This window comes from Oncorhynchus gorbuscha, linkage group LG10, assembly GCF_021184085.1.
Source record: "Oncorhynchus gorbuscha isolate QuinsamMale2020 ecotype Even-year linkage group LG10, OgorEven_v1.0, whole genome shotgun sequence".
Classification (NCBI taxonomy): domain Eukaryota; kingdom Metazoa; phylum Chordata; class Actinopteri; order Salmoniformes; family Salmonidae; genus Oncorhynchus; species Oncorhynchus gorbuscha.
Window position 1 is genome coordinate 674,667 of NC_060182.1, and position 20,000 is coordinate 694,666.

A 20,000-nucleotide genomic window follows, 5' to 3' on the forward strand; every position below is an offset into this window, starting at 1 on the left:
AAAAACAGGCAATAATTTCAGGTCCAGTACCATCGTTGGGCTGCGGGTGTGAAAGATTCAACAGACTGCTGGCATTACCCATCTGGCTAAAAGACTGTAGCTCTGCTGGACTTTAATAGATACCTTTCACACCTTCTGGAAACAGAATATTCTCTACAGGAATGACAGAGTCCATCCAAATCATCTTAGCTGCTGCTAATGGGGATCCATAATAAATACAAATACAAATAGCCCCAAGCCAATAGACTGCTGAACAATTAATCAAATAGCCCCAAGCCAATAGACTGCTGAACAATTAATCAAATAGCCCCAAGCCAATAGACTGCTGAACAATTAATCAAATAGCCCCAAGCCATAAGACTGCTGAACAATTAATCAAATAGCCCCAAGCCAATAGACTGCTGAACAATTAATCAAATAGCCCCAAGCCAATAGACTGCTGAACAATTAATCAAATAGCCCCAAGCCAATAGACTGCTGAACAATTAATCAAATAGCCCCAAGCCAATAGACTGCTGAACAATTAATCAAATAGCCCCAAGCCAATAGACTGCTGAACAATTAATCAAATAGCCCCAAGCCATAAGACTGCTGAACAATTAATCAAATAGCCCCAAGCCAATAGACTGCTGAACAATTAATCAAATAGCCCCAAGCCAATAGACTGCTGAACAATTAATCAAATAGCCCCAAGCCAATAGACTGCTGAACAATTAATCAAATAGCCCCAAGCCAATAGACTGCTGAACAATTAATCAAATAGCCCCAAGCCAATAAGACTGCTGAACAATTAATCAAATAGCCCCAAGCCAATAGACTGCTGAACAATTAATCAAATAGCCATAAGACTGCTGAACAATTAATCAAATAGCCCCAAGCCAATAGACTGCTGAACAATTAATCAAATAGCCCCAAGCCAATAGACTGCTGAACAATTAATCAAATAGCCATAAGACTTAATCAAATAGCCCCAAGCCAATAGACTGCTGAACAATTAATCAAATAGCCCCAAGCCAATAGACTGCTGAACAATTAATCAAATAGCCATAAGACTGCTGAACAATTAATCAAATAGCCATAAGACTGCTGAACAATTAATCAAATAGCCCCAAGCCATAAGACTGCTGAACAATTAATCAAATAGCCATAAGACTGCTGAACAATTAATCAAATAGCCCCAAGCCAATAGACTGCTGAACAATTAATCAAATAGCCCCAAGCCAATAGACTGCTGAACAATTAATCAAATAGCCAAGCCAATAAGACTGCTGAACAATTAATCAAATAGCCATAAGACTGCTGAACAATTAATCAAATAGCCCCAGGCCAATAGACTGCTGAACAATTAATCAAATAGCCAATAGACTGCTGAACAATTAATCAAATAGCCAATAGACTGCTGAACAATTAATCAAATAGCCCCAAGCCAATAGACTGCTGAACAATTAATCAAATAGCCATAAGACTGCTGAACAATTAATCAAATAGCCCCAAGCCATAAGACTGCTGAACAATTAATCAAATAGCCATAAGACTGCTGAACAATTAATCAAATAGCCCCAAGCCAATAGACTGCTGAACAATTAATCAAATAGCCCCAAGCCAATAGACTGCTGAACAATTAATCAAATAGCCATAAGACTGCTGAACAATTAATCAAATAGCCCCAAGCCAATAGACTGCTGAACAATTAATCAAATAGCCATAAGACTGCTGAACAATTAATCAAATAGCCATAAGACTGCTGAACAATTAATCAAATAGCCCCAAGCCAATAGACTGCTGAACAATTAATCAAATAGCCATAAGACTGCTGAACAATTAATCAAATAGCCCCAAGCCAATAGACTGCTGAACAATTAATCAAATAGCCCCAAGCCATAAGACTGCTGAACAATTAATCAAATAGCCCCAAGCCAATAGACTGCTGAACAATTAATCAAATAGCCATAAGACTGCTGAACAATTAATCAAATAGCCCCAAGCCAAGACTGCTGAACAATTAATCAAATAGCCCCAAGCCATAAGACTGCTGAACAATTAATCAAATAGCCCCAAGCCAATAGACTGCTGAACAATTAATCAAATAGCCAAAGACTGCTGAACAATTAATCAAATAGCCATAAGACTGCTGAACAATTAATCAAATAGCCCCAAGCCAATAGACTGCTGAACAATTAATCAAATAGCCCCAAGCCAATAGACTGCTGAACAATTAATCAAATAGCCCCAAGCCAATAACAATTAATCAAATAGCCCCACTGCTGAACAATTAATCAAATAGCCCCATAAGACTGCTGAACAATTAATCAAATAGCCCAATTAATCAAATAGCCATAACTGACTGCCATAAGACTGAACAATTAATCAAATAGCCATAAGACTGCTGAACAATTAATCAAATAGCCCCAAGCCAATAGACTGCTGAACAATTAATCAAATAGCCATAAGACTGCTGAACAATTAATCAAATAGCCATAAGACTGCTGAACAATTAATCAAATAGCCCCAAGCCAATAGACTGCTGAACAATTAATCAAATAGCCATAAGACTGCTGAACAATTAATCAAATAGCCAAGCCAAGACTGCTGAACAATTAATCAAATAGCCCCAAGCCAATAGACTGCTGAACAATTAATCAAATAGCCCCAAGCCAATAGACTGCTGAACAATTAATCAAATAGCCCCAAGCCAATAGACTGCTGAACAATTAATCAAATAGCCACAAGACTGCTGAACAATTAATCAAATAGCCCCAAGCCAATAGACTGCTGAACAATTAATCAAATAGCCCCAAGCCAATAGACTACTGAACAATTAATCAAATAGCCCCAAGCCATAAGACTGCTGAACAATTAATCAAATAGCCCCAAGCCAATAGACTGCTGAACAATTAATCAAATAGCCATAAGACTGCTGAACAATTAATCAAATAGCCCCAAGCCAATAGACTGCTGAACAATTAATCAAATAGCCCCAAGCCAATAGACTACTGAACAATTAATCAAATAGCCCCAAGCCAATAGACTGCTGAACAATTAATCAAATAGCCCCAAGCCATAAGACTGCTGAACAATTAATCAAATAGCCCCAAGCCAATAGACTGCTGAACAATTAATCAAATAGCCATAAGACTGCTGAACAATTAATCAAATAGCCCCAAGCCAATAGACTGCTGAACAATTAATCAAATAGCCCCAAGCCAATAGACTGCTGAACAATTAATCAAATGGCCCCAAGCCAATAGACTGCTGAACAATTAATCAAATAGCCCCAAGCCAATAGACTGCTGAACAATTAATCAAATAGCCCCAAGCCAATAGACTGCTGAACAATTAATCAAATAGCCCTGCAACAATTAATCAAATAGCCAATAGACTGCTGAACAATTAATCAAATAGCCATAAGACTGCTGAACAATTAATCAAATAGCCATAAGACTGCTGAACAATTAATCAAATAGCCATAAGACTGCTGAACAATTAATCAAATAGCCATTAGACTGCTGAACAATTAATCAAATAGCCATTAGACTGCTGAACAATTAATCAAATAGCCAATAGACTGCTGAACAATTAATCAAATAGCCATTAGACTGCTGAACAATTAATCAAATAGCCATAAGACTGCTGAACAATTAATCAAATAGCCCCAAGCCATAAGACTGCTGAACAATTAATCAAATAGCCATAAGACTGCTGAACAATTAATCAAATAGCCATAAGACTGCTGAACAATTAATCAAATAGCCAAGCCAATAGACTGCTGAACAATTAATCAAATAGCCCCAAGCCAATAGACTGCTGAACAATTAATCAAATAGCCCCAAGCCAATAGACTGCTGAACAATTAATCAAATAGCCCCAAGCCAATAGACTGCTGAACAATTAATCAAATAGCCCCAAGCCAATAGACTGCTGAACAATTAATCAAATAGCCATAAGACTGCTGAACAATTAATCAAATAGCCATAAGACTGCTGAACAATTAATCAAATAGCCCCAAGCCAATAGACTGCTGAACAATTAATCAAATAGCCATTAGACTGCTGAACAATTAATCAAATAGCCAATAGACTGCTGAACAATTAAGACTGCTGAACAATTAATCAAATAGCCAAGCCAATAGACTGCTGAACAATTAATCAAATAGCCCTGCTGAACAATTAATCAAATAGCCAAAGACTGCTGAACAATTAATCAAATAGCCCCAAGCCAATAGACTGCTGAACAATTAATCAAATAGCCCCATAATAGACTGCTGAACAATTAATCAAATAGCCAAGCCAATAGACTGCTGAACAATTAATCAAATAGCCCCATAATAGACTGCTGAACAATTAATCAAATAGCCCCAAGCCAATAGACTGCTGAACAATTAATCAAATAGCCCCAAGCCAATAAGACTGCTGAACAATTAATCAAATAGCCCCAAGCCAATAGACTGCTGAACAATTAATCAAATAGCCCCAAGACTGACTGAACAATTAATCAAATAGCCATAAGACTGCTGAACAATTAATCAAATAGCCCCAAGCCAATAGACTGCTGAACAATTAATCAAATAGCCCCAAGCCAATAGACTGCTGAACAATTAATCAAATAGCCCCAAGCCAATAGACTGCTGAACAATTAATCAAATAGCCCCAATTAATCAAATAGCCAGCCATAAGACAAATGCCATGAACAATTAATCAAATAGCCCCAAGCCAATAGACTGCTGAACAATTAATCAAATAGCCAATAGACTGCTGAACAATTAATCAAATAGCCCCAAGCCAATAGACTGCTGAACAATTAATCAAATAGCCCCAAGCCAATAGACTGCTGAACAATTAATCAAATAGCCCCAAGCCAATAGACTGCTGAACAATTAATCAAATAGCCAATAGACTGCTGAACAATTAATCAAATAGCCTGAACAATTAATCAAATAGCCAATAGACTGCTGAACAATTAATCAAATAGCCATTGCTGAACAATTAATCAAATAGACTGCTGAACAATTAATCAAATAGCCCCAAGCCAATAGACTGCTGAACAATTAATCAAATAGCCACTGCTGAACAATTAATCAAATAGCCCCAAGCCAATAGACTGCTGAACAATTAATCAAATAGCCATAAGACTGCTGAACAATTAATCAAATAGCCATAAGACTGCTGAACAATTAATCAAATAGCCATAAGACTGCTGAACAATTAATCAAATAGCCATAAGACTGCTGAACAATTAATCAAATAGCCCCAAGCCAATAGACTGCTGAACAATTAATCAAATAGCCAATAGACTGCTGAACAATTAATCAAATAGCCACTGCTGAACAATTAATCAAATAGCCCCAAGCCAATAGACTGCTGAACAATTAATCAAATAGCCCCAAGCCAATAGACTGCTGAACAATTAATCAAATAGCCATAAGACTGCTGAACAATTAATCAAATAGCCCCAAGCCAATAGACTGCTGAACAATTAATCAAATAGCCAATAGACTGCTGAACAATTAATCAAATAGACTGCTGAACAATTAATCAAATAGCCATAAGACTGCTGAACAATTAATCAAATAGCCCCAAGCCAATAGACTGCTGAACAATTAATCAAATAGCCTGAACAATTAATCAAATAGACTGCTGAACAATTAATCAAATAGCCATAAGACTGACTGCTGAACAATTAATCAAATAGCCATAAGACTGCTGAACAATTAATCAAATAGCCCCAAGCCAAGCCAATAGACTGCTGAACAAATCAAATAATCAACAATTAATCAAATAGCCCCAAGCCAATAGACTGCTGAACAATTAATCAAATAGCCCCAAGCCAATAGACTGCTGAACAATTAATCAAATAGCCCCAAGCCAATAGACTGCTGAACAATTAATCAAATAGCCCCAAGCCAATAGACTGCTGAACAATTAATCAAATAGCCCCAAGCCAATAGACTGCTGAACAATTAATCAAATAGCCCCAAGCCAATAGACTGCTGAACAATTAATCAAATAGCCCCAAGCCAATAGACTGCTGAACAATTAATCAAATAGCCCCAAGCCAATAGACTGCTGAACAATTAATCAAATAGCCCCAAGCCAATAGACTGCTGAACAATTAATCAAATAGCCCCAAGCCAATAGACTGCTGAACAATTAATCAAATAGCCCCAAGCCAATAGACTGCTGAACAATTAATCAAATAGCCCCAAGCCAATAGACTGCTGAACAATTAATCAAATAGCCCTGCTGAACAATTAATCAAATAGCCAATAGACTGCTGAACAATTAATCAAATAGCCATAAGACTGCTGAACAATTAATCAAATAGCCCCAAGCCAATAGACTGCTGAACAATTAATCAAATGGCCCCAAGCCAATAGACTGCTGAACAATTAATCAAATAGCCCCAAGTCAATAGACTGCTGAACAATTAATCAAATAGCCCCAAGCCAATAGACTGCTGAACAATTAATCAAATAGCCCTGAACAATTAATCAAATAGCCAATAGACTGCTGAACAATTAATCAAATAGCCCCAAGCCAATAGACTGCTGAACAATTAATCAAATAGCCCCAAGCCAATAGACTGCTGAACAATTAATCAAATAGCCCCAAGCCAATAAGACTGCTGAACAATTAATCAAATAGCCATAAGACTGCTGAACAATTAATCAAATAGCCCCAAGCCAATAGACTGCTGAACAATTAATCAAATAGCCATAAGACTGCTGAACAATTAATCAAATAGCCCCAATTAATCAAATAGCCAATAGACTGCTGAACAATTAATCAAATAGCCCCAAGCCAATAGACTGCTGAACAATTAATCAAATAGCCCCAAGCCAATAGACTGCTGAACAATTAATCAAATAGCCCCAAGCCAATAGACTGCTGAACAATTAATCAAATAGCCCCAAGCCAATAAGACTGCTGAACAATTAATCAAATAGCCATAAGACTGCTGAACAATTAATCAAATAGCCCCAAGCCAATAGACTGCTGAACAATTAATCAAATAGCCCCAAGTCAATAGACTGCTGAACAATTAATCAAATAGCCCCAAGCCAATAGACTGCTGAACAATTAATCAAATAGCCCCAAGCCAATAGACTGCTGAACAATTAATCAAATGGCCCCAAGCCAATAGACTGCTGAACAATTAATCAAATAGCCCCAAGCCAATAGACTGCTGAACAATTAATCAAATAGCCCCAAGCCAATAGACTGCTGAACAATTAATCAAATAGCCCCAAGTCAATAGACTGCTGAACAATTAATCAAATAGCCCCAAGCCAATAGACTGCTGAACAATTAATCAAATAGCCCCAAGCCAATAGACTGCTGAACAATTAATCAAATAGCCCCAAGCCAATAGACTGCTGAACAATTAATCAAATAGCCACAAGCCAATAGACTGCTGAACAATTAATCAAATAGCCCCAAGCCATAAGACTGCTGAACAATTAATCAAATAGCCATAAGACTGCTGAACAATTAATCAAATAGCCCCAAGCCAATAGACTGCTGAACAATTAATCAAATAGCCCCAAGCCAATAGACTGCTGAACAATTAATCAAATAGCCCCAAGCCAATAGACTGCTGAACAATTAATCAAATAGCCCCAAGCCAATAGACTGCTGAACAATTAATCAAATAGCCCCAAGCCAAGTAAGACTGCTGAACAATTAATCAAATAGCCATAAGACTGCTGAACAATTAATCAAATAGCCCCAAGCCAATAGACTGCTGAACAATTAATCAAATAGCCATAAGACTGCTGAACAATTAATCAAATAGCCCCAAGCCAATAGACTGCTGAACAATTAATCAAATAGCCATAAGACTGCTGAACAATTAATCAAATAGCCCCAAGTCAATAGACTGCTGAACAATTAATCAAATAGCCCCAAGCCATAAGACTGCTGAACAATTAATCAAATAGCCCCAAGCCAATAGACTGCTGAACAATTAATCAAATAGCCCCAAGCCATAAGACTGCTGAACAATTAATCAAATAGCCCCAAGCCAATAGACTGCTGAACAATTAATCAAATGGCCCCAAGCCAATAGACTGCTGAACAATTAATCAAATAGCCCCAAGCCAATAGACTGCTGAACAGTTAATCAAATAGCCATAAGACTGCTGAACAATTAATCAAATAGCCCCAAGCCAATAGACTGCTGAACAAATAATCAAATAGCCCCAAGCCAATAGACTGCTGAACAATTAATCAAATAGCCCCAAGCCAATAGACTGCTGAACAATTAATCAAATAGCCCCAAGCCAATAGACTGCTGAACAGTTAATCAAATAGCCCCAAGCCAATAGACTGCTGAACAATTAATCAAATAGCCCCAAGTCAATAGACTGCTGAACAATTAATCAAATAGCCCCAAGCCAATAGACTGCTGAACAATTAATCAAATAGCCATAAGACTGCTGAACAATTAATCAAATAGCCCCAAGCCAATAGACTGCTGAACAAATAATCAAATAGCCCCAAGCCAATAGACTGCTGAACAATTAATCAAATAGCCCCAAGCCAATAGACTGCTGAACAATTAATCAAATAGCCATAAGACTGCTGAACAATTAATCAAATGGCCCCAAGCCAATAGACTGCAGAACAATTAATCAAATAGCCATAAGACTGCTGAACAATTAATCAAATAGCCCCAAGCCAATAGACTGCTGAACAATTAATCAAATAGCCCCAAGCCAATAGACTGCTGAACAATTAATCAAATAGCCCCAAGCCAATAGACTGCTGAACAATTAATCAAATAGCCCCAAGCCAATAGACTGCTGAACAATTAATCAAATAGCCCCAAGCCAATAGACTGCTGAACAATTAATCAAATAGCCATAAGACTGCTGAACAATTAATCAAATAGCCAATAGACTGCTGAACAATTAATCAAATAGCCATAAGACTGCTGAACAATTAATCAAATAGCCCCAAGCCAATAGACTGCTGAACAATTAATCAAATAGCCCCAAGCCAATAGACTGCTGAACAATTAATCAAATAGCCATTAGACTGCTGAACAATTAATCAAATAGCCAATAGACTGCTGAACAATTAATCAAATAGCCATAAGACTGCTGAACAATTAATCAAATAGCCCCAAGCCAATAGACTGCTGAACAATTAATCAAATAGCCATAAGACTGCTGAACAATTAATCAAATAGCCAATAGACTGCTGAACAATTAATCAAATAGCCCCAAGCCAATAGACTGCTGAACAATGAATCAAATAGCCCCAAACCAATAGACTGCTGAACAATTAATCAAATAGCCCCAAGCCAATAGACTGCTGAACAATGAATCAAATAGCCCCAAGCGGACTATTTACATTGACCCCCTCCCCATTTGTTTTTACACTGCTGCTACTCGCTGTTCATTATTATGCATAGTCACACAACCTAAATGTACCAAATTACCTTGACTAACCTGTACCCCTGCACATTGACCCGGTACCAGAACCCTCTAACCTGTACCCTCAAATTACCTTGACTAACCTGTACCCCTGCACATTGACCCGGTACCAGAACCCTCTAACCTGTACCCTCAAATTACCTTGACTAACCTGTACCCCTGCACATTGACCCGGTACCAGAACCCTCTAACCTGTACCCTCAAATTACCTTGACTAACCTGTACCCCTGCACATTGACCCGGTACCAGAACCCTCTAACCTGTACCCTCAAATTACCTTGACTAACCTGTACCCCTGCACATTGACCCGGTACCAGAACCCTCTAACCTGTACCCTCAAATTACCTTGACTAACCTGTACCCCTGCACATTGACCCGGTACCAGAACCCTCTAACCTGTACCCTCAAATTACCTTGACTAACCTGTACCCCTGCACATTGACCCGGTACCAGAACCCTCTAACCTGTACCCTCAAATTACCTTGACTAACCTGTACCCCTGCACATTGACCCGGTACCAGAACCCTCTAACCTGTACCCTCAAATTACCTTGACTAACCTGTACCCCTGCACATTGACCCGGTACCAGAACCCTCTAACCTGTACCCCTGCACATTGACCCGGTACCAGAACCCTCTAACCTGTACCCTCAAATTACCTTGACTAACCTGTACCCCTGCACATTGACCCGGTACCAGAACCCTCTAACCTGTACCCCTGCACATTGACCCGGTACCAGAACCCTCTGTACATACCCTCGTTATTGTTATGTTGCTTTTTATCATTTTTTACTTTAGTTTATTTGGTAAATATTTTCTTAACTCTTTCTTTAACTACATTGTTGGTTAAGGGCCTGTAAGTAAGCATTTTACTGTAAGGTCTACTAAATCAAATCAAATCAAATCAAATTTATTTATATAGCCCTTCGTACATCAGCTGATATACCGTGTCGGAGATCTTTGTGGGCTATACTCGGCCTTGTCTCAGGATGGTAAGTTGGTGGTTGAAGATTTCCCTCTAGTGGTGTGGGGGCTGTGCTTTGGCAAAGTGGGTGGGGTTATATCCTTCCTGTTTGGCCCTGTCCGGGGTGTCCTCGGATGGGGCCACAACTCCTGACCCCTCCTGTCTCAGCCTCCAGTATTTATGCTGCAGTAGTTTATGTGTCGGGGGCTAGGGTCAGTTTGTTTATCTGGAGTACTTCTCCTGTCCTATTCGGTGTCCTGTGTAAATCTAAGTGTGCGTTCTCTAATTCTCTCCTTCTCTCTTTCTTTCTCTCTCTCGGAGGACCTGAGCCCTAGAACCATGCCCCAGGACTACCTGACATGATGACTCCTTGCTGTCCCCAGTCCACCTGGCCATGCTGCTGCTCCAGTTTCAACTGGCCTGGGCCCTAGGACCATGTCCCAGGACTACCTGACATGAGGACTCCTTGCTGTCCCCAGTCCACCTGGCCATGCTCCTGCTCCAGTTTCAACTGTTCTGCCTTACTATTATTCAACCATGCTGGTCATTTATGAACATTTGAACATCTTGGCCACGTTCTGTTATAATCTGGCACAGCCAGAAGAGGACTGACCCCACATTTCTCTAATTCTCTGCTTTCTTTCTCTCTCTCGGAGGACCTGAGCCCTAGACTGACCGTGCCCCAGGACTACCTGACATGATGGCTCCTTGCTGTCCCCAGTCCATCCTTGACTGTGCTGACTGAACCCTCTGTACCCTCAAATTTGACAACTGTTCTGCCTTATTAACCTTACCATGCTGGTCATTTATGAACCTTTGAACATCTTGGTCATACCCTCAAATTCTGTTATAATCTCTTGACCCGGCACAGCCAGAAGCACATGACCCGCCACCCCAATACCCCCGGTTCCTCTCTAAAGTATTATTATATATCCAAATTACCTTGTTTCTTCAGGTTTTGGCCTTTCTAGGGAGTTTTTTGACCTAGCCACCGTGCTTTTACACCTGCATTGTTTGCTGTTTGGGGTTTTAGGCTGGGTTTCTGTACAGCACTTTGAGATATCAGCTGATGTACGAAGGGCTATATAAATAAATTTGATTTGATTTGATTTGATTTGATCTCAAAGTGCTGTACAGAAACCCAGCCTAAAACCCCAAACAGCAAACAATGCAGGTGTAAAAGCACGGTGGCTAGGAAAAACTCCCTAGAAAGGCCAAAACCTAGGAAGAAACCTAGAGAGGAACCGGGCTATGTGGGGTGGCCAGTCCTCTTCTGGCTGTGCCGGGTAGAGATTATAACAGAACATGACCAAGATGTTCAAATGTTCATAAATGACCAGCATGGTCAAATAATAATAAGGCAGAACAGTTGAAACTGGAGCAGCAGCACAGTCAGGTGGACTGGGGACAGCAAGGAGCCATCATGTCAGGTAGTCCTGGGGCACGGTCCTAGGGCTCAGGTCCTCCGAGAGAGAGAAAGAAAGAGAGAATTAGAGAGAGCATATGTGGGGTGGCCAGTCCTCTTCTGGCTGTGCCGGGTGGAGATTATAACAGAACGTGGCCAAGATGTTCAAATGTTCATAAATGACCAGCATGGTTGAATAATAGTAAGGCAGAACAGTATACTACACCTGTTGGTTAAGGGCCTGTAAGTAAGCATTTCACTGTAAGGTCTACTTGTTGTATTCAGCATTTTGCTGTAAGGTCTACTTGTTGTATTCAGCATTTTACTGTAAGGTCTACTACACCTGTTGGTTAAGGGCCTGTAAGTAAGCATTTTACTGTAAGGTCTACTTGTTGTATTCAGCATTTTACTGTAAGGTCTACTTGTTGTATTCAGCATTTTACTGTAAGGTCTACTTGTTGTATTCAGCATTTTACTGTAAGGTCTACTTGTTGTATTCAGCATTTCACTGTAAGGTCTACTTGTTGTATTCAGCATTTTACTGTAAGGTCTACTTGTTGTATTCAGCATTTTACTGTAAGGTCTACTTGTTGTATTCAGCATTTCACTGTAAGGTCTACTTGTTGTATTCAGCATTTTACTGTAAGGTCTACTTGTTGTATTCAGCATTTTACTGTAAGGTCTACTTGTTGTATTCAGCATTTTACTGTAAGGTCTACTTGTTGTATTCAGCATTTTACTGTAAGGTCTACTTGTTGTATTCAGCATTTTACTGTAAGGTCTACTACACCTGTTGTATTCAGCATTTTACTGTAAGGTCTACTTGTTGTATTTGGCGGATGGGACAAATAAACTTTGATGTGATTTGATTTGAACTTTGCTGCACAGCTATTTTCAGGTCTCTCCAAAAATGTTTGATCAGGTTCAAGTCCGGGCTCTGCCAGGGCCAGTCAATTACATTCAGAGACTTGTTCCGAAGACACTCCTGCATTATCTTGCTGTGTGCTTAGGGTCGTTGTCCTGTTGGAAGATGAACCTTCGCCCCAGTCTGAGGTCCTGAGCGCTCTGGAGCAGGTTTTCATCAAGGATCTCTCTGTACTTTGCTCCGTTCATCTTTACCTCGATTCTGACTAGTCTCCCAGTCCCTGCTGCTGAAAGACAACCTCACATTATGATGCTGCCACCACCATGCTTCACTGTGGTGATGCTGCCACCACCATGCTTCACCATTTCCTCCAGAGGTAACGCTTGGCATTCAAGCCGAAAAGTTCAATCTTGGTTTCATCAGACCAGATGAATCTTGTTTCTCATGGTCTAAGAGTCATAAGGTGCCTTTTGACAAACTCCAAGCGGACTGTCATGTGACTTATACTGAGGAGTGGCTTCTGTCTGGGACAGACAGAAATACCTGGGACCTTCAATGCTGCAGAAATGTTTTGGTCCCTTCCCCAGATCTCAGCCTCGACACAATCCTGTCTCTGAGCTCTACGGACAATTCCTTCGACCTCATGGCTTGGTTTTTGCTCTGACATGCACTGTCAACTGCGGGACCTTATATAGACAGGTGTGTTCCTTTCCAAATCATGTCCAATCACTTGATTTTACCACATGTGGACTCCAACCAAGATGTAGAAACATCTCAGGGATGATCAATAGAAACAGGATGCACCTGACCTCAATTTCGAGTCTCATCGCAAAGGGTAAATACTTATGTAAATTATTATAATATTTTAATTTAACCTTTATTTAACTAGGCAAGTCAGTTAAGAACAAATTCTTATTTACAATAGCGGCCAACACCGGCCACACCCGGACGACGCTGGGCCACACCCGGACGACGCTGGGCCACACCCGGACGACGCTGGGCCACACCCGGACGACGCTGGGCCTCCCCGGACGACACCGGCCACACACGGACGACGCTGGGCCACACACGGACGACGCTGGGCCTCACCCGGACGACGCTGGGCCTCACCCGGACGACGCTGGGCCTCACCCGGACGACACCGGCCACACCCGGACGAACCCGGACGACGCCGGCCACACCCGGACGACGCTGGGCCACACCCGGATGACGCCGGCCACACCCGGACGACACCGGCCACACCCGGACGACACCGGCCACACCCGGACGACGCTGGGCCACACCCGGACGACGCCGGCCACACCCGGATGACGCCGGCCACACCCGGACCACGCCGGCCACACCCGAACAACGCTGGGCCACACCCGGACGACGCTGGGCCACACCCGGACGACACCGGCCACACCCGGACGACACCGGCCACACCCGGACGACACTGGCCACACCCGGACGACGCTGGGCCACACCCGGATGACTCCGGCCACACCCGGATGACTGGGCCACACCCGGATGACTCCGGCCACACCCGGACGACACCGGCCACACCCGGACGACGCCGGCCACACCCGGACGACGCTGGGCCACACCCGGACGACGCCGGCCTCACCCGGACGACGCTGGGCCAATGTGTATTTCTGTTTTATATTTTTAACACATTTGTTTTCGCTTTGCCATTATAAGGTGTTGTGATGTTATTATGGGGTGTTGTGATGTTATTATGGGGTATTGTGATGTTATTATGGGGTATTGTGGTGTCGTTATGGGGTATTGTGATGTTATTTATGGGGTATTGTGGTGTTATTATGGGGTATTGTGGTGTCGTTATGGGGTATTGTGATGTTATTATGGGGTATTTGTGATGTCATTATGGGGTGTTGTGATGTCATTATGGGGTATTGTGATGTTATTATGGAGTATTGTGATGTCATTATGGGGTATTGTGATGTCATTATGGGGTATTGTGATGTCATTATGGGGTATTGTGATGTCATTATGGGGTATTGTGATGTCATTATGGGGTATTGTGATGTCATTATGGGGTATTGTGATGTCATTATGGGGTATTGTGATGTCATTATGGGGTATTGTGATGTTATTATGGGGTATTGTGGTGTCGTTATGAGGTATTGTGATGTTATTATGGGGTAATGTGGTGTTATTATGGGGTATTGTGATGTCATTATGGGGTATTGTGATGTCATTATGGGGTATTGTGATGTCATTATGGGGTATTGTGATGTCATTATGGGGTATTGTGATGTTATTATGGGGTATTGTGGTGTCGTTATGGGGTATTGTGATGTCATTATGGGGTATTGTGAAGTTATTATGGGGTGTTGTGTGTAGACTGATGAGGAATTTTTTTATTCAATCCATTGTAGAATAAGGCTGTAATGTAACAAATTGTGGAAAAAGTCAAAGAGTTCTGAATACTTTCCGAAGGAATATAATAATATAATTTAATAATATCATACCTTATAATATAATAATATGTAAGATCATACCTTATAATATAATAATATGTAATATCATACCTTATAATATAATAATATGTAATATGTAATATCATACCTTATAATATAATAATATGTAATATCATACCTTATCATACCTTATCATATAATAATATGTAATATCATACCATATAATATAATAATATGTAATATCATACCTTATAATATAATAATATGTAATATCATACCTTATAATATAATAATATGTAATATCATACCATACCTTATAATATAATAATATGTAATATCATACCTTATCATACCTTATAATATAATAATATGTAATATCATACCATATAATATAATAATATGTAATATCATACCTTATAATATAATAATATGTAATATCATACCTTATAATATAATAATATGTAATATCATACCTTATAATATAATAATATGTAATATCATACCTTATAATATAATAATATGTAATATCATACCTTATCATACCTTATAATATAATAATATGTAATATCATACCTTATCATACCTTATAATATAATAATATGTAATATCATACCTTATAATATAATAATATGTAATATCATACCTTATAATATAATAATATGTAATATCATACCATATAATATAATAATATGTAATATCATATCATACCTTATAATATAATAATATGTAATATCATATCATACCTTATAATATAATAATATGTAATATCATATCATACCTTATAATATAATAATATGTAATATCATATCATACCTTATAATATAATAATATGTAATATCATACCTTATAATATAATAACATGTAATATCATACCATATAATATAATAATATGTAATATGTAATATCATACCATATAATATAATAATATGTAATATCATACCTTATAATATAATAATATGTAATATCATACCATACCTTATAATATAATAATATGTAATATCATACCATACCTTATAATATAATAATATGTAATATCATACCTTATAATATAATAATATGTAATATCATACCTTATAATATAATAATATGTAATATCATATCATACCTTATAATATAATAATATGTAATATCATATCATATCTTATCATACCTTATAATATAATAATATGTAATATCATACCTTATAATATAATAATATGTAATATCATACCTTATAATATAATAATATGTAATATCATACCTTATAATATAATAATATGTAATATCATATCATACCTTATAATATAATAATATGTAATATCATATCATACCTTATCATACCATATAATATAATAATATGTAATATCATACCTTATATAATAATATGTAATATCATACCTTATAATATAATAATATGTAATATCATACCATACCTTATCATACCTTATAATATAATCATATGTAATATCATACCTTATAATATAATAATATGTAATATCATACCTTATAATATAATCATATGTAATATCATACCTTATAATATAATCATATGTAATATCATACCATACCTTATCATACCTTATAATATAATAATATGTAATATCATACCTTATAATATAATAATATGTAATATCATACCATACCTTATCATACCTTATAATATAATAATATGTAATATCATACCTTATAATATAATAATATGTAATATCATACCTTATAATATAATAATATGTAATATCATACCTTATAATATAATAATATGTAATATCATACCATATAATATAATAATATGTAATATCATACCATACCTTATCATACCTTATAATATAATAATATGTAATATCATACCTTATAATATAATAATATGTAATATCATACCTTATAATATAATAATATGTAATATCATACCTTATAATATAATAATATGTAATATCATACCTTATAATATAATAATATGTAATATCATACCTTATAATATAATAATATGTAATATCATACCTTATCATACCTTATAATATAATAATATGTAATATCATACCTTATAATATAATAATATGTAATATCATACCATACCTTATCATATCCTTATAATATAATAATATGTAATATCATACCTTATAATATAATAATATGTAATATCATACCTTATAATATAATAATATGTAATATCATACCTTATAATATAATAATATGTAATATCATACCATACCTTATCATACCTTATAATATAATAATATGTAATATCATACCTTATAATATAATAATATGTAATATCATACCTTATAATATAATAATATGTAATATCATACCTTATAATATAATAATATGTAATATCATACCATATAATATAATAATATGTAATATCATACCATACCTTATCATACCTTATAATATAATAATATGTAATATCATACCTTATAATATAATAATATGTAATATCATACCTTATAATATAATAATATGTAATATCATACCTTATAATATAATAATATGTAATATCATACCTTATAATATAATAATATGTAATATCATACCTTATAATATAATAATATGTAATATCATACCTTATCATACCTTATAATATAATAATATGTAATATCATACCTTATAATATAATAATATGTAATATCATACCATACCTTATCATACCTTATAATATAATAATATGTAATATCATACCTTATAATATAATAATATGTAATATCATACCTTATAATATAATAATATGTAATATCATACCTTATAATATAATAATATGTAATATCATACCTTATAATATAATAATATGTAATATCATACCTTATAATATAATAATATGTAATATCATACCATATAATATAATAATATGTAATATATACCTTATAATATAATAATATAATATGTAATATCATACCTTATAATATAATAATATGTAATATCATACCATATAATATAATAATATGTAATATCATACCTTATAATATAATAATATGTAATATCATACCTTATAATATAATAATATGTAATATCATACCTTATAATATAATAATATGTAATATCATACCTTATAATATAATAATATGTAATATCATACCTTATAATATAATAATATGTAATATCATACCTTATAATATAATAATATGTAATATCATACCTTATAATATAATAATATGTAATATCATACCTTATAATATAATAATATGTAATATCATACCTTATAATATAATAATATGTAATATCATACCTTATAATATAATAATATGTAATATCATACCTTATAATATAATAATATAATAATATGTAATATCATACCTTATAATATAATAATATGTAATATCATATCATACCTTATAATATAATAATATGTAATATCATACCTTATAATATAATAATATGTAATATCATACCATATAATATAATAATATGTAATATCATACCATACCTTATCATACCTTATAATATAATAATATGTAATATCATACCTTATAATATAATAACATGTAATATCATACCTTATAATATAATAACATGTAATATCATACCTTATAATATAATAATATGTAATATCATACCTTATAATATAATAATATGTAATATCATACCATACCTTATAATATAATAATATGTAATATCATACCTTATAATATAATAATATGTAATATCATACCTTATAATATAATAATATGTAATATCATACCATACCTTATAATATAATAATATGTAATATCATACCTTATAATATAATAATATGTAATATCATACCTTATAATATAATAATATGTAATATTATTATAATAATATAATATAATAATATAATAATATGTAATATACCTTATAATATAATAATATAATATCATACCTAATATAATAATATCATACCTTATAATATAATAATATGTAATATCATATCATACCTTATAATATAATAATATGTAATATCATACCTTATAATATAATAATATGTAATATCATACCTTATAATATAATAATATGTAATATCATACCATATAATATAATAATATGTAATATCATACCATACCTTATCATACCTTATAATATAATAATATGTAATATCATACCTTATAATATAATAATATGTAATATCATACCTTATAATATAATAATATGTAATATCATACCTTATAATATAATAACATGTAATATCATACCAGTCCTGCATACTGATGTAATAACTGACCTTGTTGTAGTTCTTACCTTGTAATATAATAACCTAATAACTGATGTAATAACTGACCCTGTATAGTTGTATAGAATTGAAATAGGTCCTGCATACTGATGAATGTGTTTGTTTTTCATTCTGCTTCCATTTTGTATTTATATTGATATGTGTATTTTCTGTAAATCAGAGCTCACCTGTAAAAGAGACCTTGGTCTCAGTATGAATACCTGGTAAAATAACCGGTATACAGTTGTTAGATGATAATAATGTTAGGAGTGTTTAAACTAACCTTGAACAGCTGTTCCTCAGGGACCCGGTCTCGGACAGCGCTGTAGTCTTGCTGTAGGTCCAGAACGAAGCCCAGCAGGCCACACTCTGTCTTGTTCCCCACCTGCTTAGCGAGTCCCCCCTCCTGGTCTGCAGGCTGGGGGGGGGGGGGGGGGGGGGATAAACATGTATTATTGATATTGGTATTGGCCTAACAAATACTGTCTGTCTCTCAGTCTCAGTGTTGGTGTCAGTCTCTTGTCTATTTCTCTGTCTCTCAGTCTCAGTGTTGGTGTCAGTCTCTTGTCTTTTTCTCTGTCTCTCAGTCTCAGTGTTGGTGTCAGTCTCTCGTCTATTTCTCTGTCTCTCAGTCTCAGTGTTGGTGTCAGTCTCTTGTCTTTTTCTCTGTCTCTCAGTCTCAGTGTTGGTGTCAGTCTCTCGTCTTTTTCTCTGTCTCTCAGTCTCAGTGTTTGTGTCAGTCTCTTGTCTATCTCCCCATCTGT

The 20,000-nt window shown here is 35.8% G+C and overlaps 1 protein-coding gene across 1 annotated transcript in view; it reads right to left on the bottom strand.

Moving 5' to 3' along the window:
- The window catches only part of LOC124045442 (plasma membrane calcium-transporting ATPase 3-like), a 461,204-nt gene that overhangs the window by 55,726 nt on the left and 385,478 nt on the right, over positions 1-20,000 (bottom strand). The window contains exon 8 of the mRNA XM_046364731.1: positions 19,520-19,654. Coding sequence (XP_046220687.1) covers positions 19,520-19,654 — 135 coding nt within the window. The remainder of the gene's footprint in view (positions 1-19,519; positions 19,655-20,000) is intronic.